The sequence below is a fragment of the Xenopus laevis genome, chromosome 2S, assembly GCF_017654675.1.
Source record: "Xenopus laevis strain J_2021 chromosome 2S, Xenopus_laevis_v10.1, whole genome shotgun sequence".
In the NCBI taxonomy this organism is placed as follows: Eukaryota; Metazoa; Chordata; class Amphibia; order Anura; family Pipidae; genus Xenopus; species Xenopus laevis.
This window is the reverse complement of record NC_054374.1, coordinates 96,955,813-96,982,150: the sequence shown is the minus strand read 5'-3', so window position 1 is coordinate 96,982,150 and position 26,338 is coordinate 96,955,813. Positions and strand designations below refer to the sequence as shown.

Sequence of the window (26,338 nt, the reverse complement as noted above, 5' to 3'; positions counted from 1 at the left end):
TTAATTTTTGTCAAACAAATGCTAAGAAATGCTCTGAATTCTAATTGTATTGCTTTTGTAAATGGAGAGCATTTGCATTGCTTTATGAATCATGCACTGCACTGAATCTCAAACCTTTGTTTACAGTTTCTTGGCATGGATAAGAACAGTGTGGTGCACCCCATACTACATCTTTGATTCGTCTAGATCTATCATACACGTTATCAACAGCTTTAAGGGATCTTATTTATTGTCTGATACAATGTGACAAGATGTAAAAAAAGTCAACATGCTGCGTTTAAAGGGGTTGTTCACCTTCCAAACACTTTTTTCAGTTTAGTTGTTTTCAGATTGTTCCCCAGAAATAAAGACTTTTTTCAATTACTTTCCATCTTTTATTTTTTATCGTTGGTCTGAAATTTAAGTTTAAAGTTTAACGTTCCTTCTCTGGTGTCTCAGTCTGGAAGCTCAGTGATCCAGGAGCAGATTCTGAACTGTTTTCAATTGGATACATTTTGTAGCTACATTAGTTGAAACATTTTTCATCTGTGGAATATTAACAGCTATTGCACCAATTCTAACAGCTGCCTTTAATGAAAGTTAAGAAATGTATCAACTAAATTTATCAATTTAGAATTTAGAAGAGTCGGCACCCCCCCTCCCAGAGTTGCTTTAGAAGGTGAAAAATGAAACTTTACACTTCAGTATTAGAAAAAGGATCACAAATAGAAAATAGAAAGTCAGTATTTTTTTTCTGGTGAACTGAAAACAAATAACAGAGAAAAAGTGGTTGAAGGTGAAGAACCCCTATAAAGATATTTCTGAAGAAGCAAGCCATGCTTAAGAATGACATGTTGAGTGACAATACATACCATGTATTCCTAAAGCATAACAATCAAAAGTCTCTGGGCTTCCATAAGACCTGTGGAACTATATAACACTGTTTATCCATGGTGAAAGTGTTTGTGGATTTGAAACTGTAAGTAAACCAAACTAAAATTCTCCACAAGAACTACAATTTGGAATTAAGGGAATTAATAAAAAAATAGGTTAAATAAATGCTACATCTGATATTTTGGGGTTCGGATTAAGCTGAAGGCCATTTTAGCTGAGAAGCTCACCATTTTCTCTTCTGCTGATTCACTGTGCATCTTCAGGGCTGCTGTCAGTTGCCAGAGATTAGGAAATTAATTTAATTCTAAGACTGATTAGTATCTAATTTATATTAAAATTACATAACAGCACAGAAACCAGTGGATTCTCAGAAATGATTTATAATAAGCCCTGTCAGCTTCTATTATGGCTTCAATAACTTTATTTTCTGCTAATATTTTAATGATTTCCTGCAATCCTAAATCTTAGGCTTAAAGGAATTGTTCAGTGTAAAAATAAAAACTGGGTAAATAGACAGTGCAAAATAAAAAAAATTCTAATATAGTTAGTTAGGCAAAAAATGGAATGTTTAAAGGCTGGAATGACTGGGTGTGTCTAGCCAGAACACTACTTCCTGCTTTTCAGCTCTCTTGGTTTACACTGACTGGTTACGCTGGTTACCAGGCAGTAACCAATCAGAGGCTTGAGAGGGGGCCAGATGGGTCACATCTGTTGCTTTGGAATCTTAGCTGAATGTTGAGGCTCAATTGCAAACTCACTGAACAGATATGTACCATGTGGCCCCCCTTCAAGTCGCTGACTAACTCAGAGTTATAGAGCTGAAAAGCAGGAAGTAGTGTTCTGGCTATTATGTTAGACATCCAGTCACTCCAGCCTTTATACATTACATTTTAGGCTAACTAACTATATTAGAAACATTTTTTATTTTGCACAGCCTATCTATTTACACAGTTTTTATTTTTACTCTGAACTGTTCCTTTAAAGCAGTGATCCCCAACCAGTAGCTCGTGAGCAACATGTTGCTCTCCAACCCCTTGGATGTTGCTCCCAGTGGCCTCAAAGCAGGTGATTATTAATGAATTCCAGGCTTGGAGACACGTTTAGGTTGCATAAAAACCAGTTGTACTGCCAAACAGACCCTCAATGTAGGTTGACAATCCACATAGGGGCTACTAAATGGCCAATCACAGCACTTATTTGGCACCCCAGTAACATTTTTCATGCTAGTGTTGCTCCCCAACTCCTTTTACTTCTGAATGTTGCTCATGGGTTGTAAAGGTTGGGGATCCCTGCTTTAAAGCTTTGCATCCTAATGATGCCCCTTTCACACTAAACATGTGCAGTGCCACTGAAACTATAAGATGGCCTAACAAGATCACAAGATCAAACTTCTGTGAATGGTGATGATCTGAATCATTACTGTTAGTGGTTTGCTGAACCTCTGGGCTAGTACAGTGAAGTATAAAAAATATACCATATATATTGCTATATATATATATATATATATATATATATATATATATATATATATATATATATGTGATATAAGTGTGATATATTTGTGATATTTGTGATATTAACAATATAGTTGGCTAAAACACAATGAATATGGAAAATATCTGCATTTATTTACTGTAAGCAGCAAAAATAATTTCCTAAGCTTTATGAATTGTAGAGCAATATTATCTCTCCAATGAATTTATTCTGAGGTGATGATATAAACACATCTGACCAAAATTACCATCATAGATCACTTTTATACAGCAATTTATTTTATTTCAGAAATTGACTCTCTGTGAGCTTTTATTAAAAGGAGAATATGGCCAAAAATAGAAGAAAGTACCTAAGGATTTGCCAGAACTGCCACAGCTGTGTAGAAACTGAACAAAAATATATCAATGCAGATTCTGAAATGCTGCCATAATGGATGACATCCAGCCGCAAATCATTCTCTCACAACGAGTGTAAAGTAAACAGTTACTGTCTCTCAGTACTAGCTGTCATGGTCGCAGTAATTCAGTATGATTCATTTACAGTATATCGTCAATACACTTGTTCTCATTCTAAATCTGTAAAGGAAGGTCTAAAAAAGAATATCGTACTGGCCCTCTGGTTCAGCACCCTCATATCAGTAATATAGTAGCGCTATGCTGTATTATAATTACAATTAATTATTTAAGGGGAACTATCGCGAAAATGAACGTTTAATATAAGCTTCAGCATACTGAAATATGAAACTTTCTAAATACAATCAATAAAAAATTCTGTACTGTTTCTGAAATAATCAAGTTTATCTTCACTATCCCTCTCGCAGCATCTGTTTTTCCTCATTCTCTTTTCATGCAGCAGTTGGGTGTCAGATATTCATTGACAGTTAGATCCAATATATCTTATAGGGGGGCTACTTTTGCCAAGAAGATGTATTAGAACTCACTCTATTAAAATAATTAGACATCATATCTCTCTACATGCAGAATTCGGGCAAAAGTTATTTTTCGTTTGTACTAGAAATGAGCTCTAATACATCTGCTAAGAAAGGAAGCCCCCCTATAAGATACATTGGATCTAACTGCCAATGACTATCTGTCACCCAACTGCTGCACGAAGACAGAATGAAGAGATATAGTGGGGGGATATCGAAGATAAACTTGATTATTTAGAAAGCTTCTTATTTTAGTGTGCTGAAGCTTATATTAAACTTTCATTTTTGGAGGAACACATAACTCCCAACATTTGAAAAATGTAAAGGGGGACAAACAAAAACCATGACCATTTTATGGCCACACCCCCTAAGTACAATGTCCATTTTACAAAATTTGTCAAGTTGTGAAAGTCTGAACACATTTCCGGGAGTTTAGGGCCATTTTTTATGTGTTATAACAGTTTTGATAATGAAGATGAAAAAGCTGCGAGTCTCAGTTTCCCAAAGATACCGTTTATCTTAAATGGTTACTATTGTTTCTTTGCTTATCCTAAATTGTTAAAAATGTATCGAAATGCAGATGCTCAGTGTTCTGGGCCAAAGAGACTTTTATTTTAATTCAGTTTAAGAAACTTTGTATCTTTTTCAGGCATCAGTGTAGGAGATCAAAGAAGAACTCTGAACATATCAGTAAGAAACCCAGGACAGCGTGCTGAGCTGTCAATATTGGGGCTGTTGGAAGGTATGGGAACAGTTCCCCAATAGCGATTTTCAAAAATAGTTAAACATTCTAGTTGTAGAAAAGTACCTAACGTTTTAGCATACCTCCCAACATTTTGGATATAAAAAGAGTGACACATTTTTTGACCATGCCCATTTTGTGGCCACACCTCATAATTACCATATTCATTTTACATAATTTGGCAGGTTATGAAAGTTTGAACATATTTCTGTGGTCTTTTTCAGTTATTACAGTTTTGATAATGAAGCTGTGAGTCTAACTTCTCCCAAAAGACCTGTTATCTTATATTGTTACAATTACTTATTTGCTTATCTCAAAATTGTTACAAAAGTATCTTATCTGCAGCTGTGACTGTTCTGGGGTCTCTGCCAAACGGCAATTAAGTTAGGAACTTTGGCTGTTCAGTGCAGAGAAAATCTGGACTTTCCAGTACAAACGAGGGACTGTCAAAAGCGGGACAGTTGGGAGGTATGGTTTTAGGACCTGATTTAATATAACCTGATTTAGGCTTAACATAAAAAGCATGCTCTAATTCAATGTCTAGGGGTCACATCATTATATTAAAAGGTTTACTTTTAAATCCTGTATGTGCATGCTTTTTATTAAAAACATTTTTGAAACACACAAGGATATATATTATATGCAAATACAGTAGAACGGATACCATCTCAGTTCTTCTACTGTGCCCTGCAAGATGTACATTAATCAAAAAATGTGGGAACCAGCTCACTCCCTTATTGGCACATGTCATACAAGTTGATGGAATTCAGCAAAAAAAGTCAATTTTGAACTGAAAATTGTAGTTTCTTTAATTTATTAGGCGTTTGTAGTAAGAGAAATCTACACTCCGGGGCACATTTACTAAGCTTGAGTGAAGGATTCGAAGTAAAAAAACTTTGAATTCCAAAGTATTTTTTTGGGTACTTTGACCATCGAATAGGCTACTACGACCTTCGACTACGACTTCAACTTCGATTTGAACGAAAGTACTGTCAAAGTACTGTCTCTTTAAAAAAACTTCGACTACATACTTCGGCAGTTTAAACCTACCGAGGTACAATGTTAGCCTAGGGGGACCTTCCCCATCACTTTTCTAAGGTTTTTTTGATTGAAGGAAAATCCTTCGATCGATTAAAATCCTTCGAATCGAAAGATTTTTCCTTTGATCGTTCCATCGTAGGATTTGCGGTAAATCCTTCTAATTCGGTATTCGAATTCGTAGGATTTTACTTTGAGGGTCGAATTTGAGGGTTCCTTAACCCTCGATATTCGACCCTTAGTAAATGTCCCCCTCCATGTATCTACCAAACTTTGGAGTCTGAAAATCACAGACCTGTTGTAAGACGTATTAACCACAAATATGTGATCCTTTAAAACAAAATTGTGCCATACATACAGTATATAAAAAATGTTTAAGTAAATTAATTATTGCGGCTTGCATTGCTAAATGCATTTATTGGGGGTATAGTTTGCCTTTAATATTTACTCAATTTGAAACATAAATCATTGTCCCTTATTTTGTTTAACCTGTGAACATGTGTGTGTACATATTGATTTTGGTTTGTAAATCATATTATCCAGGTCAGTGAAACTTTGGCTGTTTTACAAACTCCAGTCTAATGTATGTAATAAGAGAAAGACTGAACTAAAAACATTTTAAATCAGCAGCAATAGGACACTCTAGGTAGGCTATGAATTGACAATGGAATGTACCATGTGCTGATGTGAGAGACAGATATTCCCATTACTGATCCCACAACATAATCACACAGTTATAGTCAGAATTTGGCATAACACTGTGACACGGCACTGTCTTGGATTTGACTCTTACTAGGGCATAATACGTATTGAATTTATTTCACTTTATAACCCTGTTTTTAAATTAATGGAAGACCCCTGATCATTATAAATGAATGTAAAGCACTGCACAATGCGTTGCCACTTTATTAATAAATGATGATTATGAACTTCGCTAAAGTGTTAAAGAAAAGGAATGAAGTGCTGTATAAAAGATACAAATATGATGGGATTACTCTGTGTTATATGGGCTTTTCTCTTTAATAGGGACATTATTACGACCATATAAAGTACAGATATGGGATCCGTTATTCGGAAACCCATTATCCAGAAAGCTCAGAATTACGGAAAGGTAATCTCTCATAGACTCAATTTTAACCAAATAATCCAATTTTTAAATATGTATTCCTTTTTCTCTGTAATAATAAAACATTACCTTATACTTGATCCAAACTAAGATATAATTAATCCTTATTCGAGACAAACCCAACCTAGTGGGTTTATTCAATGTTTCAATGATTTTTTAATAATGAAGATCCCAATTATGGAAAGATCCATTATCCAGAAAACCCCAGGTCCGGAGCATTCTGGATAACAGGTCCCATATCTGTCTTACAGAAAGGATGTAAAATAAGTTATACACATATACACAGTATATATATATATCTATATATATATATATATATATCTATATAGACAGAAATATATATATACGGAGAATCCCAAAGGTACACTCCGTTTCCTGTGTAAATGCCCGGGTGCCAGCAAACATGTAATGGTATATCTGCAGGAATAGCGACACTCGCAGGACTCTTCTGAAGCTTAACAAATGTGATACTTTATTGAAGACTCAACGTTTCGATCCCCCACAGGGATCGTCGTCAGGATCCCTGTGGGGGATCGAAACGTTGAGTCTCCAATAAAGTATCACATTTGTTAAGCTTCAGAAGAGTCCCGTGAGTGTCGCTATTCCTGTAGATATATAAATATATATATATATATATATATATATATATATATATATATATATATATATATATATATATACTGTATACCATACTACATATGATTAAGTAAAAGCTTGGGGATGAAGAAACACTTTGGATTTCTGTATTTAGGGCAGAATCACACCAGGGAGATGCATATAACATTTTTTCCAGAGACACAATTAGGAACACAGGCAGGCTTGCTGAAGCCTTAGTCTGTCAGTGCTGGAAAGACATAGCTAAAGAATGTTTTCCATGGAAAGGGCTGCTTGGAGGACTGAAAGAGCCTGCTGATTGCTGGAGAAGACTAATATAAAATCTGCCAGGGGATCTAAACCACAATTGTTTGGAAAGATCTGACAAGGATGTTCCCTGCATGTGGCTGACACATAGACAAAGCAAAATCTAAGTATAAAACCACATTAGCCATTTATTGCAACAATTTTCTGACAACAAATTACAAGAAATGGGCACCCTTATGCCCCTTATGGAAGAAATAACACTGGCCCTTTTTCCTTAATTAAATATAACATTTTTAGTAACATGTAATGTTAGTTTTTCTGTTTTAGTATGGCTGGAATGTTCAGTGCATTTTTATAACTTGCAGTACTTGTTCTTTGTTTACAACACTCGTTACCACATAGGCAAATCAAAGTCTAAGCATCAAACCTCATTTGTTTACAGCTCCCATTTTTTCAGATGGGACCTCAATCTCTGCCCCTTGGTGATTTTTTTTTATCATTTTGGAAGAAATATTGTGAATTTTATAGATTGCACCAGTGTGCAGTGTATATAATAAAACAGCTTACTGAAAACGTTGTTATGATGCAAACTTGCCTTAAAATTCACAATGCAATAATAGTCTAATGAACAGTATTACATTTATTACATTTCAACCTTAGATTTCAAGACAATTTATTTTAGTTAGTGGGCAATAGGATATGATATTCACATGATGCTGTGGCAGGTACACTCAATTTTAACTTTTTAAGTACTCATACGAAATATTATAACATGCAAGTTGAATTTACCTTTGTGTTTTTCAGTTGTTGTAGGTTCACTTGTGGTTTTAGGTTGAATAAAATGTGTAAGATTCAAAAATCCTGTGGACAGGAGAAACATTGTACTGTAGTTATCATTAAGGATTTAAACGAAACCTCGCAATTGCAAACATGCAATTATGTCTAACTGTGCTTAAGGTTATTGCTGCTGCAAATGTGTCTGGTTCATAAAGTTTTCTAAGCGAACACTACTCTCACTCTATGGGGCCCATTTACTAACAATCAAATTGTGTTTTTTTCCCCATGAATCTCAAAAAAATTTGTGTTTTCCTTTATTTCTAAAAATCGTTAAAAATTATTAAGGCAAAACTTCGCTATGTAAAAGTTGTCGAGGTGCTATAGAAGTCAATGGGAGCTGCGCTGAACCTAATGGACCATTTTCAATCCAATCAGAATGTTTGGATTTTTTTCGGTATGAATTGTCCAGTAAACTTTTTAGAGGTATTCAGTTTTATTTGGCTCATTTCTATAAGCGGAATCGGGACAGATATATATATATATATATATATATATATATATATATATATATATATATATGGTGTGCTGGTCCATTCTGAAGGCTACATATTCTTTTAGACCAACGCACCGACGAATGTAACAGCAGGAAGAGTGCAGGTACTATCTGGACATTTATATGTCAATAGCTGCCTCTATGGCTATTGAAACTATATCTAAATGGTTTTCTTGACAGAAAGGAAAGTGTTGTAATGATAAACTGCTGAAAATTCACATATTTTAAAGATGTTTAGGAAAGTGTGAAATATGTCAAAATACAATTAATTATTACTTAATACAAACTGATTACACTTATATTAATAAACAGATTTTCTTACTGAAAACTTGGTCAAAATGTATAAATTATAGTTCCCCTAAAAAGAAATGCTCCTAATGGTCCTGTCTAATGTTCTTTGCATGATGCAGTTGTCTACACTGCACTGGAATAGTTGAAGGTAGAGTCCTGTCGGGTACCTACAGGAAACCTGCAAAGTGGTCACCTTTTGGGCAGAAAGTTCAGATTTCCTAATCATGAAGATTGTCTGAAGTTAAACCATCTAGGTACCAGGTTACAGTGTGGTACTGGTCCTTCCTACCCTCCCCTGAAGTAATCGTACAATTTGTTCCCTTAACCATCTGATTAGGCTCCAGCGTGATGTCACTTCCAGTTCACAGTGACGTCACTTCCAGTTTGGGGGGCCTGGGACAGAACTATTTGTGGACTGGGTCAGGTAGAGAGTCTAGGTAGGGGAACATATTAGTAGGTAGAGGTTGGGTTGCTGTGTCGGGCGCAGGACTGCCTGACTGGACCCACACAGGACTTTAGTTGAAGGGGTTTCCTTCTGCTTATTTGTTCTCAGCTTTATTAATAAAACTCAAATGAAAATCAGCAGCTGTTAAAAACATTTACCTTGCTTAATCATAGTTACAGGAATTAATGCTTTTGTATCTTCTGGAGCGATCTGCAAAGATAGTTTAGGAATAAAATATAACATAAATATCATTTATGCAGAATTTATAAACCCACATACAGGCAAACTCATTATATTTCCTTTGCAAATTATTGCCCCCCATTGTCTCTCTTACCGCTCAATTTAAAAGCACTCTAAGAGGATGATTAATGAACATGAATATTCATGTTACAAATTTATAAAAATTATGGCTAAAACATATCAGTGCCTTTTTTTTTTTTAAACCAATACTTTCCAGCAATCATGTTTTTTTTCCTGTGATCAAGATTCAGGCATTCATGACTTTTCTTAGATATTGCAAATGCAGAAAAAAATGGTCGCTAAAAGACGATGAAGGAAAGGACCTATGGCATTGATTAAAATGCTGCTTCTCACCTCCAACTACTCTCACTTGAATGAGACCTTTCAGGTCTCTTGACACATTCTATTATTGTTCAGTGGCCCTTGGTTCCCACTCAAATGAATGGAAGCAACGGGGGGCGGGGGAATTTATTTTGATTACCGACTTACAAGTAGCAATGTAATGCAATAAAAAAAAGTTTATACCATGTCTAGTTGCCCATAAAAAACAGATGTTTGCTTTTAAACAGGTAATCACTAAATGCCATCTGGTTATGCAAAAGCTTATTTTGAAAATGCTTTCTTCTAAAGCTCCATGTTTATTATTCCTGCAGACACCCTTGTCATAATGTTGTAACATTTTTGTTCAGGGTCCACATGGCAACAGTTTTTGCATGTCAGCTTACAGTGAAGCATTCCTTATCTGTGTGGCTGGCTGCAAACAAAACCTTTTCAACTCTGGATTTATATAGGGAAAAAACAGTTGCTGCACAGAGCTTTGGAAATGGTAAAGAGAACAGCATAAGAGATAGTGGGCCTCTCTAGATTACATTGGGTAACAGTCTAGACAGTGTCTAGACTAAGGGGCAGATTTATCAAGGGTTCATTTTCTAATTGGGTCGAATAGGTCCGTTTTTGATGGAATAGGTCTGTATTCGGCCCAATTCAATCGAATCATTTGAATTGAAGGAATAGTGCACACTATCGAATTCGATTAGAAGTTTTCCCAAGAAAACTTTGATTTTTCAAAGTCCACCAATTGACTCCAAATAGGTTCTAGGAGGTCCCTCATAGGCTAAAACAGCAATTCGGCAGGTTTTAGATGGTGAATGGTCGAAGTTGGATTTTTAAAGAGACAGTACATGATACATTTCGATATTTGAATTTGGACTATTCCCTACTCGAAGTACACAAAAATAGCTTGAAATTCAAATTTTTTTCAATTCGAAAATTCACTTCGACCTTTGATAAATCTGCCCCTTAGTATAACAGAAAGTTAAATTTGGGGGAAACAGACACTGCAGGGAACAACTACAAGCTAAAGCAAGTAAAACAAACTAAAAATTATGTAATATAGCATTATGGAACCAATATATTATGTGTCCAGACATTGCAGGTAAATATGCTATATTGTGTTAGCCAGTAAAAATGTTACAGATAAACCCTTTTGAAATAAAAAATAACAAAAGTGGTATAAAGGTGATACCTTTATTGGCTAACTAATATAATCATAGCAAGCTGTCAGAAAATTTTAGTTGCTTTTTCAAGCTGATTACAATGAAGCTGTGGTGTTCTCTCTTATATACAGTATACAACATTCAGCTCATAGGTCAAATGACAACAAAAAGGAATATCAATCTATGTGTAAGGTGTTAAAGTAATTTACGAGGGGATCTGCAAGAGACAAGCAGATAAGGTACAAGATAATGTGGGTCCAAGAGGCTGAGTATAAATGACTCCATAAATCCAAGGCCCAGGTTTAGTCCCTTCTTCAGAGAATTGAAAGTTTCCATTGATTTGTATTCCCACACTTTTTCGATGGTATGTATTTTTCTTTCTCAGACTTTGCTCAGTCTCTCCTATATACAGTCCCCCTATTATGCATTTAGTGTTTTTGTACACTACAATGGAAGAAGAACAATTGTATTGACCATGGATGCAGTATTCCTCTAATGTGTACAGAATTGGTATTTTGTCTGAAGTCAGGATGTGTGGGCAGGTTTTACATTGTTTTTTGCCACAGGGGTATGTTCCATTTTCGCTGGGGTGCAATAAGGCTCTTCTTGTTATTAGTGACTTTAGGTTGGAAGGCTGTCTGAATGCTAGGAGTGGTGGCTCTGGGAATAAGCTTTTGAGCTTCTCGTCCTTATGAAGTGTACCTTGTAGATCTCTGGTTATTTTTATGATGGTCTTTAGCTGTGGATTGTATGTGACCACAACAGGAACCCGATTTATTTCAGGGATTTGTTTATACTGTAGAAGGTGAATTCTGGGAATCCTGGTGGCTGCATGAATGTATTGATCTATAATAATGGGGTAGTAGCCCCTGTTGATGAAGTCTGCTTTTAGTTTTTTGAGGTGGTGGTTCCTTTCCGCAGTGTCCAAACATATACGTTTATATTATAAAGCCTGGCTTTAGATTATTGAGTGTTTAGTGTGGTCAGGGTGAAAGCTGTCATACATTAGATATGCTGGTTTGTCCATTGGCTTTCGTTATATCTTGGTTTGAATAGTATGTTCCCTGATGTGAATGGTTGTGTCCAGAAAGTGGATGTGAGTGGAGGAGTAGCTCAGTTTCAAATTGATAGTTGGATGAAAATATTGGAACTGTTTCTGAAACTGAATCAGTTCTTGTTCAGTATCTGTCCAGATTATGAATATGTCATCTATATATCGGAGGTATGTCAAAGGCTTGGTGTTGCAGGTATAGAGGAAATCCTCTTCTAGTTTTGCCATGAAGAGGTTGGCATATTGGGGTGCAAAGTGCAATACTATAGGTCGTCCAGGGTTACCTTCCTTGTGGACTTTAGGATTTAGGAAGATGCCTGTTATGGGATTCTCTGCTACCAAATCTAACAGATGTGATTGAGTGTCTGGTAGTGTCTTGATTACGTTTTTGAGTTCTTTCCTATAGGCCATTGTGGGGTCAGTATTTAGTTTAGTATAGTGATTGGAGTTTGATAGCTGTCTGTGGGCCTCTGCGATGTTTGGCTGGTTTGATTATGTCCTTGTTGTTCTTGTTGTTCTGTTTCTTTTGCTTGGCCAGGATGAATCTATGCATCTATGCATGAATCTACACATTGATCTAGCTTGGGATTCATGCCTGCAGGAGGTGTCCACTTGACTTTTTTTCAGAATCACTGGATGGCCTGTCATGAAAAAAAATCCTTAAGGTGCAGTTTCCTAAAGAATTCCTCCATGTCTTTGCAGCGTTCAGCTGTATCCATTGCTTTTGTAGGGAAGTATGTTAGCCCCTTCAAAAGTATTGTAATTTCCTCTTTAGTAGGAGAGTAGTCGGATAAATTTATTACACAGTGTTTTCGTGCTTCAGTTGGATCTGCAGAGTGGTCACTTTAAAATCTAAGCCTTTGCAGTTTTTTCTTTTTGTTAATTATAAGCAGTGTTTGTAGTTTTCTGTAGTATAGTTGCAGTGCCTGGTTAATGTACTCAGTGTCTGTTCGTGTGAAAAGATCTCTGAGGGTTGCAATTTCTTGCTAAATAATCCAGACATGTGATAGATAAATGAATGAATGTTAGACTGAAATGGCTGCATATGTATAGCTGGTATGTTCTTTATGTTCCAGGATACTTCTGGCATTTCTTTATTTTGTGGCTTATTTCATATGTCCCCCCCAAACCTCCCCTTTTGGGCATTTGTCAACTAGAGAGGTAGGCCATACTGCTTTAAGAAATCGAAAACATTTTGTAGATTTTATCCCAAACAATTTCTAATACATGACTATTTCTTAAACACAATGCCACCAAATATCAAATTCACTATGCATCTTGAGAATAGAACTCCATAGCCTATTAGGCAAACAAGGCCATATTAGCCACTAGGAGAAAATTTCTCAGGAATATACAATGGACAATAAACTATAATTCCTGTTGTACCTTGTTGAAAACATTCTAGTTACAGTACTTAGAAACAAACTATGTACTCTTGGTAGTATTACAAAGTATTATTAGTGATTATCCAAAAGGAAAACCAATTCCTCTCTAAAACAGAACCAAATTCAAAATTCTAATTTGTACATTCAAATTCAAATTATAGGAACACTCTCTTAAGGATCAATATGTCTGCTTATGTGGGCAAAAAGAAATATCAGCATTCAATTGCTGTAGCATAGGTTATAGGCAAGTTTGCTGGAGATGAAAACTTAGCAACTTAACATGTGAATGAAATATGAAAAAGGACCAATTACAGGGGCGTAACTATAGAGGAAGCAGACCCTGCGGTTGCAGGGGTGCCTAGGAGTGTAGGGGGCCCAGTGAGACCCTAATTAATTAGCAATTTTAATATATCTTGGTAAAATAGGCCAACTTATAAATATTTTGGGGCCCTAAATTGAATTTGCTATGGGGCCCAGTAACAACTAGTTACGCCACTGACCAATTAACTAAGTAGAATATGGTTTTAAAATATGAGTAAGATCTGGACTGACAGGTGGGCGATGACAGCCTATGAAATGTTAGTAAGAGTCAGTGGAACTGTGTTAAATTGGGACAGATCGGACTGAACGTACAGTAGGATCCTGTGTTTTGAAATAGGAGGCAATGCTCTTACTTTACTTGTGTTTTTTTGGGATACCTGACCAATCATGTACTGTTAGATATTATCACAGTTTGCACAAAAAACCCAGTTGGAAATTCCCTCAACTTGAATGTAGTCCAACTTTCCACCTCCAAGGGAGCTAGTGCTGTACATTTCCTGTAAATGAGATGTAGGGGAATTTAAGGAACGGGTTTCCAATAAGTACTTTGGTTTCCTTTCTAAAAAAATGTAAGTAAGTTAATTGGTTCCAAATGAAAATAACCCTAATGTGTTATGTGAATGTGAGTAACCTCATCTGAGACAGGGACTGGTGTAAATGATGAACAATATCTGTAAAGCACGGCATAAACATACTAATGATATACACATACTACAGGTAAATTATCTTTTATCTGGAATACCTGCAATTTGGTGTTTTCAAGTATCAAGCACAATGTACTGTTATATTATTACAGATATTTTTTTTAAAAAATGTTTTAATTATTTTCTTAAAATGGACTTTATTGAAGATGGCCTTCCTGCAATGAGGAGCAAACAGGTTTGAGGATAAGGTTTCTCATATTTGTATTATGACAATATACATTTAAAATAAGTAAATGTATATTTACTAAAGGAAGTTATATACTGTATGGGTATATGGAAATAAGTACATTCCTAAAAATGAAAAAAAAAAAAGTTCAGTAGCCCCTCTCCTCAATCTGTCTCTCTTCATTTAGGCTTTATTGTCATAGCAAGTTATTCTAAAAAACAGTAGCACTAATATTTTCTAGGGAGCATATACCAGTGATATATTAGAACTACAGTGTGGAGTCCATTTAAGATTGTTTGAACCTTCAGACCAAACTTTTAAAAAAAATGAAGATTGATGAGGTTATTGGGCTCAAAACCCAGTGTGAGTTCATTAACTCAGGCGGAGTTTCCTTAAAGATTGCTGGAGTCTGAAAGCTAGAGCAATCTTAAATGGGCTCCCCTCTGTGCATTAAAAAGTCCTAAGCATTTGTGTACAGAGACAGATTGCCAAGAAGCATATATGGAAGAGTAATTTAAATATTTTAAAAATGGTAGAGAATTGTTATTAATTATATTTTGAAAGTTTATTACCATGGGATAAAGTTCATATTACATTTTTTGTGACAGTTCCCCTGTAGATAATAAGCAAAGGAACTAAGAACAGTAACACAAGAAGAGGAACAGAAGATATGTGTTGTTGCATTGTTCTAACTTGCAAATGAAAACCTTTAACATAATTTCTGTTTGCAATTAACAGTAGATCTAAACACTGCTTTCTTTATACAACAAATACACAGAGATATGATCATGGGTGTTTTTTGGCAGATAAATATGAAGATAATATCCTGCAGTTTTTCTGTATGTCAAAGGCGGATTGTGTTCCCCCACCCACATAAGCAACATCCACAATAGTACAGTAATAAGTAGAAGAGATTGTGTATAACCAAGTCATACACAATCTATTTATTTTACATCTCTATTTCTATAACTGAAACAGTATCCTACCATCTCTCACCAAAGAGCTTATTTTTAAGAGCCAGGAAAGGAGACGTAGTGCTTTCCAACACTTAGTAATACAAGGAGTCAGGCTCAGGGATCAAGCTAGGTTATTCTGGGCAAAGTATTTAATCCCTTTGTGCCCTTATATTACGTTGCTCTATTAAGTAATTTTAGCACCACACCCCATACCTCTGTAAAAACGGAAAGAAGAAGATTGTGTAGAGAAATTTGATCAAAGGTAACAGTTTAAAATTACAGGTATGAGACCTGTTATCCAGAATGCTCGGGACCTGGGGGTTTCTGGATAATAGATCTTTCTGTAATTTGGATCTTCATGCCTTAAGTCTACTAGAAAATCCTGTAAACATTAAATAACCCTCATCAGCTGGTTTAGCTTTCAATAAGTATTAATTGTATCTTAGTTTGGATAAAATACAAGGTACAGGTATTGGACCTGTTATCCAGAATGCTCGGGACCTGGGGTTTTCCGGATAATGGATCTTTCCGTAATTTGGGTCTTCATGCCTTAAGTCTACTAGAAATTCATTTAAACATTAAATAAACCAAATAGGCTGGTTTTGCTTCCAATAAGGATTAATTACATCTTAGTTGGGATCAAGTACAAGCTACTGTTTTATTATTACAGAGAAAAAGGAAATCATTTTTAACAATTTGGATTATTTGGATAAAATGGAGTCTATGGGAGACAGCCATTCGTTAATTCTGAGCTTTCTGGATATTGGGTTTCCAGATAAGGAATCCTATACCTGTACTGTTTTTAATTATTGCAGCGAAAAGGGAGTTTTTTTTAAAAGATTTGGATAAAATTGAATCTATGGGAGATGGCCTTTTCATAATTTGGAGCTTTCTGGATAGTGGATCCAATACCTGTATTGCAATTATGGCACTTATATGGCAGTGTCACCCACTGTAAACTGCAATACTTAATATCATCTTATTTGTGTCCGTTGTGATACCCTCCCATTTAGATTGTAAGCTCTAAATTTATTTGTATTTTTTAATCATAGTTTGTATTAATTATAGTAACAACCCCCTATCATTTTTTTCATTCATGTATTGTTCTGCTGTATAATGCTGTGTACATAAGTAGCAGTATGTAATTAAAATATGCATACATACATACATATGTTAGTAGCTGAAAAGTGATTTAATACAGGTCAGTGGAGTGATGAGAAAAAGGCTTTCTCGTAATCACATGCCTTTGGGTCTTCTGTGGTTGCAAACAGTTGTACAGGTGCTACACAGTCCACAGCCATGATGCATTTGAATTAGTTGCATGGACAGGGTCTAGAAAAGCATAGCACAAAATATATAGGAAAATCTTATTACATAAAATTTCATGTCAGTAAACCTTGTGTGAAACTAAGGATGCACTGGGTTGTATGTACTGTACATTTATAATATTGTGCAACATGCCAACCATCTGTAGTTCATCAATTGTCCTACAGCATGATATTAAAATAATGTTATCATGACTGTCTACTGTGCATACATAATGTAAAATGCATATGGTTCAGTGATGTTACTGGACTGGAAGATTTTACTAATAATTATCCCCCTTGACATATGCTATAGATATGGGACAAATTTATCAGCACTGGCCAAATCTGCTCAAGCAATCAAAGGCTAGGGGGACACAAATGCCTTAGCTTGAGAGTAGACACTGTGGATTTCATCTCGAAATGCAGAATTTCACATTTTGGCTCGTCTACCTGCACCCTGGTGTAGGTAATGTTTAAGGGTGCAGGCAGAGCAACAGTTGGGAGTGGATTCTCGCATTCATGTGGCCGTATCCTTAGTCTTTTACAGAAACAGAATTATTTTGACATCCTTGATCTAAAGCGAAGACAGCGCCTTATTCTATGCTTGTCAAAATGATTTTGTTTTTTATAAGATATATATATATAAATATATATAAGAGTCATGAATATCCTGTAAATGATATAGTGAATAAAGTATAAATTATAAGGATATTATAAGTTACAGAGGAGTTTCATGACCATATAAAAACACAAGGCTAGTGTTTTTATACAGGTCATGGAACTCCGAGGTAACTTCTAATATCCTCATATTTTGCAAATGGGGGTACTTTATTTATTATAATACACAAGTTTCAGTGAGTCATATGACAGAAATGACATCAGAACTCATCGTTTATAACTGATGACATCAGAACTCACCGATTATAAGGATATCATTTACAAGATATTCATGGCTTTTGTGTATTATATCCTTATAATACACAAAAGCCTTGAATATCCTGTAACGGATATCCTTATAAACAGCTCTTAGTGATGTCATCAGTTATAAATGGAGCTGAGTGATGTAATTTTTGTCACATGACTCACTAAAACTTGTGTATAATAAGAAATAAAGTACTTCTTGTTGGAAAATATGAGGATATTAGAAGTGACTTTGGAGTTCCTTGAACTGTGTAAAAGCACTCAGCCTTCGGCTTTTATACGGTCATGGAAATCCTCAGTGACTTATAATATCCTTATATTTTACAATAGGAGGTACTCAGTACACTTTATAATACACAAGAACCATGAATATTCTATAAATTACAGACTTATAAACAGCTCTTAATGATGTCATCAGTTATAATCAATGCTTAATGCTGTCATTTCTGTCACATGACTCACTGGCACCTCATGCTTTTATATGGTCATGGACTCAGTGATATACTGTAATAAATATATATATATATATATATATATATATATATATATATATATATATATATATATATATTAGCATTACTATAATCTTTAGCAACACTATAATATAAGTACAATAACAGTAATAGTATTCATGTGCACTACAGAATAGCAGATGTGGGTAGCAATAAACTATCAAACACTCGTTTTTTACAGAAGCCAAAATTCGGGACATTCCCGTGTCTGAGTTGCACACAGTGTAACTCAGTCATTAAAGGGGATACATTTTTTCATCCACACTCGGGCAAGAAATACGCCATCAAGCAATATTACACCTGTGAGTCCACTTATGTCATTTATCTATTGAAATGTCCTTGTGGACTTTTATATGTGGGTGAAACGACCCAAAAAATTAAGGACAGAATATCGAAACATAAATCCACTATCCGTAAGGGGTTAACGACATTACCTGTACCTGCACATTTTGAGGAAGCAAAACATTCAATAAGTCAACTTAAATTTCAAATAATTGACTCAGCTGAACCACCCAGAAGAGGGGGGGACAGACAGATGTTGCTACACAAACTGGAGATGCAGTGGATTCACAGGCTTGACACGGTATGGCCTAGAGGATTGAATAGAGATTACACTCCTGCTTTATTTATTAATCAGTAGGTTACTAGACTGTTGAAGTTTATACTTATTACTCCTTGAAAACTAATGATCTTTTCTTCTTTTTTTCTAAAGGGTAATAAGAATGGTTTGGGAATCGGATAATTCTGAGTGCTATCATTACCTTCTGCAAAAGGAGTCATGGAATAGAAAGTTGCAAGAAAGGTAATATGAGCATCTCAGATTGTCCAATTGTTAAAATGATGAAAACGAGATTGTATACACAGGATTATGTTCAAACAGGGATTAACTGCTGGTATTCCAGCAAAATGAATAAACAAAAAAATTTTTTTCTAAAGATTTTTAAAAATAAACAATAAAAAATATTTTTAATGGTTTTAATCAGTGGAGATTTTTTATTAGCACAAATAATATATTTTTTACATGATACTATATGTATTTGATGCACTTATTTATGATACTCATGAAGATGGGCACTAAACACTATGTCTAATGATAATCTGATTGTTACACACTATATGTATCAAAAATGTGATTTGTTGTAATTGATGTTCCCGCCCACCACTCCCCCTGACCTTTCCCCGCCCTCCCTGTTCACTATTTAACACAGAGTAATGATTGTAACTATATGCTTGATAAAGGGTCCTGTGAGACTCGAAACGTTGCATTTTTTGTCTACTGAGCCAATAAATCACAAAAGTTTCACAAGAAACAACGTGTCAGTGTGCTGCGGTCTGTTGGACATTGTGCACTACAGAATAGACATTAATATTGCTATTCTATGTGATTAAAATAACGTGTCTCAGTCAGTGTCTATTAGAAAGCCAATCATGTTGATCCAAGCACGAGATATTTCACACCTAAGTAAAACATTTGGCACCATCGTTTCCCAAGATTAGGTTATACACTGTAATCCACTACTGAACTGAGTACTGACGTGTGAAAATTAACCTCTAGTATACTGTCAAACGTGTTAAATCATGTTACCTCCACAGCAAAAAAAGCTTCTGCTGGTAAATGCCCTGTTTAAATATTATGGTTTCCCTAAGGAAGCAGCATAACCTTCATTCTATGTGAACTTACATGCAAGATATGACAAACCTCTTCTCCTGGAAACATCACAAAGGTGGGAGCAAGGCTTTATTCTGAAGATGTATCCTATTGCAGGTAGTGATTGCATTCATTTGTGTTGTAGAAATTTAAAGCAAGTTTGAATCAGTAAGAATAAGCATTAGTTGAAGTAAAATCAGTTCCCCAAATTCTATAACAGATAGTTAAGAAATTCTATTTGTAAATGAGGTTCTTCTTCTAAGCAGTGATGAGCGTTTTGTGAGGGGGCATCAAGTAAGTGTTTATAATTGCTTTTAATAAACATAAATATAAACAAGGTAATACTGTATATATAAGCTTTACATAAGTATTTCTAATTATAATAGAGATTCTGGTTTATACACTCCCATTAGTAATGTAAGATCATTTGAGAATTGTGGTGGTGGTAGGGGGGTTTAGAGAGGTATAATGGATAATGTAAGGGCATGCAGGTTGAGTGACAGTCACACATTCAGCCTTGTACTTGGTTCACAGTGGAAGAGCAGAAACAATTAAAAGAGGTAGGGATCAATCATCCTGAGTCTCTAGGAGTACCTACAGCTTGAATGCATCTGAAGGGTCTAGTTTGTGGATTTGTTACAAGGGGAACTACAGATGTGGGAGGCCTAGGTGTAAGGCCTTCCAATATTTAAAAGTATATAAGGAATTTGTTGGTACCAATACAGGCAGGTCCTATGAGATAAAGAGATACTTCAATTGTTTGTCAAAGGTAATCATATACCTGGGCACTTGCATTTGTGGCTCCCAATATGTAGGAAAAACTGTGAGACGTGTATTGGTATTGGAGCCTATTTCTGCAACTAAAAGAAGGGATTATAAATCTGCATTGACTAAACGTGCTTGAGAAACATGTTCATGAAGATACAGTTTCAAATTATAGATAAACCCAAGTTTAATATAAGGAAAGGTGATCAGGATAGGAAATTGCTTGAAAATTAGGCTTTTTATAGTTACCAACTTAAAACAAAACACCTTTAGGTGATATTAACAGGGAATCTTTGGGATGAAGATTGGACTACAATGAAAGGGTTAATGTTTTTTTATGGCTTGCATGTAACTTGGTTTGAAATGTGTAGAGTGGGAGGGCCATCTTTAGCTTCTGAAAAAGTGGTGAGACACCATGAAGCGCGTTTTCCCTGTGTGTGGAGGTGCTTTTAATTCTTAAAAATAAAGAATGTTTTTTAACTAAGTGATGTTCTCCCTGGTGCTCTGTGATTCAAGTATAGAGCAGAATTTTTTAACAGATCGTACGTGCATCATTCATATCAGTCCCTACCTCGGTGGACCTTACATAAACTACTTGCAGATAGTTCTCTGGTGAATTCAACCCCAGTACCTAAGCACTGCTTCTGGGTTCTTAAGTATTGGGCACTGACTGGAGGGAGAATGGGATTCCTGAACAGTCAGGACTAGCTCACTGTATATAGCATGGCAATTATTTTTCACTATGACAAAACTCATTCCTAGAATCAAAAGTAGGCTATATTTAAATTCAGTATTCAGTTCATTTACAGTTTTCTACCCACTTATATTTGTTAAATTGCTGGATACTAAAAAAAATATTATCTGTATCATTACAGAGCTGGGTAGCCATTTTGTTTTACTGTTCCTTAAGCAAACTCTGCCAGAAGATCTTGGCATGGATCCTGCTTTGCTTCATATCTTTCCCTTCTAAGATGTCAAAATGCTTGGCTTCATTTACAACCTTATCCCATAAGCAACATTTGAGTCAGTGTTGTTATCCAGTAATAAACACCACACTTATGGAGATCTAAAGGGATTGCAGAAGGAAGAATAAATTTCCTTTTATCTCCCATCAGATATACAAATATCTGCAGTAAACCTCTCATTAAAAAACAAAAACAGATGAAAATGAAAGCCTTAATATCTGAAAGGGCCTAATTCTAGAAAATAATTTGTATATTATACCTTTTACAAAATAGGTGTGGCCATGTAAAATATATATGTCTGTATAATAAAGTAAGAGTTTGCCATAGCATTGCATTTATTTCTATATAGAGTATATAATACAGGTATGGGACCTGTTATCCAAAATGCTCGGGACCTGGGCCACCCTGGATCTTTCTGTAATTTGGATCTCCATACCTTAAAGGGGACTCACCCAAAAAGATTATTCCAAATCCTATTTTATCATGTTAGTCAAGCAAAATGAACTTTAATTACACCGTATAAATTATTTCAAATCTTGTTTCCATCAGTCTGGGAATTCATAATTATAGCAAGGAGGCAGGAGCCATTTTGTGGACACTGTTATTAAGGCAAGCCCTGCATCATCTCAGAGTCTTGTTTGTGCACCAGAATGGGGGACCAAATTTCCATCACCATGCACAAGTTACACAATAAAATGGTTAAGAGAACTGGGGGAATATGGGGAGACCAGTGAGATCTAGCAACTGAATGGAAAGTGAAGTTAATTGCCTGCCTCACCTCTATGCTTAAAGGAGGATTCAACCCCTTCAAGAGGGATTTACCAGTAATGATCTACTGAGCCTGCGCCCAAAAGTCACGAGGTTTCCAATTTCTTTTTTTTGGAAACTTTGTGGCTTTCGGCGCATGCCAAGTAGATCCTTACCGATAAATCCCTCTACTGTGCATGAACCACCAAATGCCGGCAATACAGGAAGAAGAGCGTACATGCGAACATGGCTGCCGTAAACTCAACAGGAGAGGAACTGCACGGGGGGGTCAGTAACAAGTTAGGGGCATTTGCCCGGGGGGGGGGTAGGTTGGGGGGAGAAGGGAGGGGGGGTAACACAGGGGAGGGGGAGGGATTTTAGCACCGAAGGCATAGAGGAGGAGCAGGCACATTTTTAAATGAGTTTACAACAGCTATGAACGTTTTAATAAAGAAAAAAGAATTTGGGATTTCATGTTTAATTTGAAAAGGATTTTTATTATACAGCTTTTTATGTCTGGATGACAGGTCCACATTAAGTCTACTAGAAAATCACATAAACAACAAAATAAACCCAATAGGCTGGTTTTGCTTCCAGTATTGATTAACTATATCTCAGTTTGGATCATGTACAAGGCACTAGTTTATTCTCTCTCTCTCTCTCTCTCTCTCTCTCTCTCTCTTCCTCTCTCTCTCTCTCTCTGTTAATCATAGTGACTGGTGACATAGGATTGGTCATTTAAGCTTTAATTTGTGTGCACATGTCATCACCCTCATGTGTGTTGATTTCGGTTGGCAGTGGAGAGGTTTGCATTTATACAGAGATGAAAATGACCCCTTATAAGCTGAATGTCCCAAAGCAGCCCAGCAGTCAAGTTCTGATTTCAACACAACTGAATATCATGTGACTAACCTGAACCAGCTGTACCAGATCTATATAAAGTAGATTAGAACAACAGGCCAATTTTTTTCCCAGAGAGCTGGTACGTACTAACCCAATAACACGTAAACAAACAGCATATTATATTTTTTAACCATCTATTTTAAGATTGCTTTAAGGGCTTTAGTTCACTTCTGTATCTATATCACTAGCTGCCCTAGCCACATGCTGCCTTAATATTAATTTTGCTAAAGGCCCCACAACATGGTACTGAAGCATATTACCCAGGGTTCTATTCAGTGCAGACATAAATAAATCAGTAATAAACCCTGTAGCATCTGGATTGTATACATACCAAGGGATAGGGTTACCGGAATATGCCTTTAAAATTTGAGACCTATAAAATATGTTCAACGAATGACTGATTGGTAATTATTTCAGTAGAATATAGAGTCCCATGCAGTTTATGGAATGCATCTGAACACACTTTTCTTCTGCGATAAACATACAGGGGGTTATTTATCAAAATCTGAAAAGTTCTCACTATTTTCTGAAAATTACTCCAACCAAATCCACATGGACTTGTTCCCCCTATTAATCAATACATTTTTCTGAAAATTTCCTGTGTGGGAAAAATTTTTATAAAATCGTGAAAAAAATCTGAATCATATAGATTTTTTCAGATTTGTTGCCGAAAACGGCAACTTTTGCGAAAACCACAAACTCTTTGGATTATTGAACGAAACCCAGCGCATATCAGGCATTAACGGGACATCTGCTATTGACTTCTATATGAACTGAGTCCATTTTAAGAAACTTCTAATTCTAATTTTAAAACTAATGATGCAATAATAAAATAATACCCTGTACTTGATCCTAACTATGCTGCATAAATCCATATCACTGACAAAACAATCCTATTGGGTTTTATTTAATATATGAGTAATTTTAGGAGACTTGAGGGTAGATTTATCAAAGGTCTAGGTGAATTTTTAAATTAAAAAAGATTTGTATTTCAAGCTATTTTTTGTGTACTTTGAAAAGGGAATAGTGCAAATTCGATTCAAAGTTGAAAAAAAATTAAAAAATGTGAATATCAAAATCTATCATATACTGTCGCTTTAAAAATTCAACTTTGACCGTTCACCATCTAAAACCTTTTAAAAATCAAAGTTTTTTGGGGGGAAAAACTTAGAATCGAATGCAATATTCCTTCGATTCGTATGATTCAAATTTTGCCGAATACGGACCTATTCGATCGAAAACTGACCTATTCGACCAAAAAAAACTTAAACTTAATTTCGGTTGGTCTTTTTTAATTCGAATTTCAAAGTTTTTTCAATTCGAAATTCGACCCTTTATAAATATGCCCCTTGAAGTTGTGATCCAAATTAAGGAAATATTTCTTATCTGTAAAATCCCAGGTCCCGGATAATATATCCCACATCTACAGTATATCCTATAGCTAAATATCTTTTGCTTGTCTATTAAAATCAGTTACTCTAACCGAGCCTGTTGAGTATGGTATTTTTTGTTGTTATGTTATTTTGTTCCATAAATATATTGCTAAATAGATTTAAAAGGAGTGTCATAAGAAATTGGATGCAGTCAGCCACCTACCTAAATACCATCTTTATAGAGAATTGAACTATATGGAATGTGTACAGAAAAGGCCTTGTGCCTGTCACTTTAAACCATATCCTCTATATAGAACCACACAGTATCCCAATGAAAACAATATTCACAAGAGAATATTAAACAGTATTTTCAATAGTTTTAAAGAGAGGGTAATAAAAATTAGATGCAGTCAACCACCTCTCCTTCCAACCCCCTACCTAAATGCCATCTTTATACATAACTGATTTATATGTAATGCATACTGTGAAGACTGTATATCCTTCCTCTAAACAATGCTACAATATTCCAATGAAAACAGTACATACAAGAGTATATAAAGAGTATTATGAAAAGATCTCAAAATTCTAATGGCAAAGGAAGGTGTACTGCCTCAATGGTTAAATAAATAATGCCTAATTAGTGGTGAAATGTAAAAGTCTATAACATACCTCAAGGACGGCTTTTGAAATCTTAATGGTACTTTGGATATGTCCATTTTCCTTACTCTTAGCTGCAACAACAACATAGTTACAGTGAAAATGAGTGTTTATTAACCATTCTCATGGGACCTAGATTAAGTTTAAAAGTGAGCTTTATGACCCAAAAATGTACTTTCAATGAATTATGAACTTTCTTTTAATAACAATTACTATATTGTAAAATGACACTTCATTGTATTGAAGGATCAGTATACTGCCCTATTTAACAGAAGTTCATTGAATAGGCTTGTACTGTATATATTTATCTTGAGATAATAATAGGAAATGAAAAGCTACTGCATGTTTAACCCTTACAAAAATAATGAGGATGGTTATCAGTGCACTGGTGATTTAATTATCTACCTTGCAAGGACTAAGCATGGAGTAGTTTGCCCTGTTTTGCAAAAACCGTAACATATTTTGTGATTAAAACTATAGACAAAAAGTATGGTCAGCATAAATCCTATTCATTGAACTTATAATGAACACCGTTATATTGCCATTTTTAAGGGAAGCCACATAAACAGAACGGGGACCCAATTTTGTCCTAGGAGCAGAGGTGCCAAAGGATTTATTTAAGTAATCAGCCTGTAGACTATATTGTTTTTCAACTACAACTGGGGAACCAACAGCATAATGTTCTTATAACATCTGATAAAGGTGTTTCTGAAGTGACATGGAAGTAATATTAACAGATGATTAGATAAGTCAAGGACACTACTAAACAAATACAGCAGTGGGTCTACCTTTGTAATCTAGTGGCCCTGATTTATCACATTCATGTGGAGGACCGAGAATTCCACAAAATTCACAATACTTTTGCTAACATAAAGTATATATTATACTATGAAAATAAAAATGTTTCTAATATAGTTCATTAGCCAAAAATGAAATCTATAAAGGCTGGAGTGATTGGATGTTTAACAGAACAGAACAGAATACAACTTCCTGCTATGCAGCTCTCTAAATCTGAGTTAGCGACTTTAAAGGGGGCCACATGGGACATAACTGTTCAGTACGTTTGCAATTAATACTCAGTGTGCAGCTCAGA

General features: G+C 35.4%; 1 protein-coding gene across 29 annotated transcripts in view; it reads right to left on the bottom strand.

Moving 5' to 3' along the window:
* The window catches only part of LOC108708946 (target of Nesh-SH3), a 198,040-nt gene that overhangs the window by 92,661 nt on the left and 79,041 nt on the right, over window positions 1-26,338 (bottom strand). For 28 of the 29 annotated variants that reach the window (XM_041584160.1, XM_041584157.1, XM_041584152.1 and 25 more), the window contains exons 6-8: window positions 25,258-25,319; window positions 9,287-9,338; window positions 7,852-7,923 (exon numbers count right to left, since the gene is read on the bottom strand). The exons of the other annotated variant lie outside the window; for it this stretch is intronic. In XM_041584160.1, coding sequence (XP_041440094.1) covers window positions 7,852-7,923; window positions 9,287-9,338; window positions 25,258-25,319 — 186 coding nt within the window. The remainder of the gene's footprint in view (window positions 1-7,851; window positions 7,924-9,286; window positions 9,339-25,257; window positions 25,320-26,338) is intronic. 29 annotated transcript variants of the gene reach the window in all.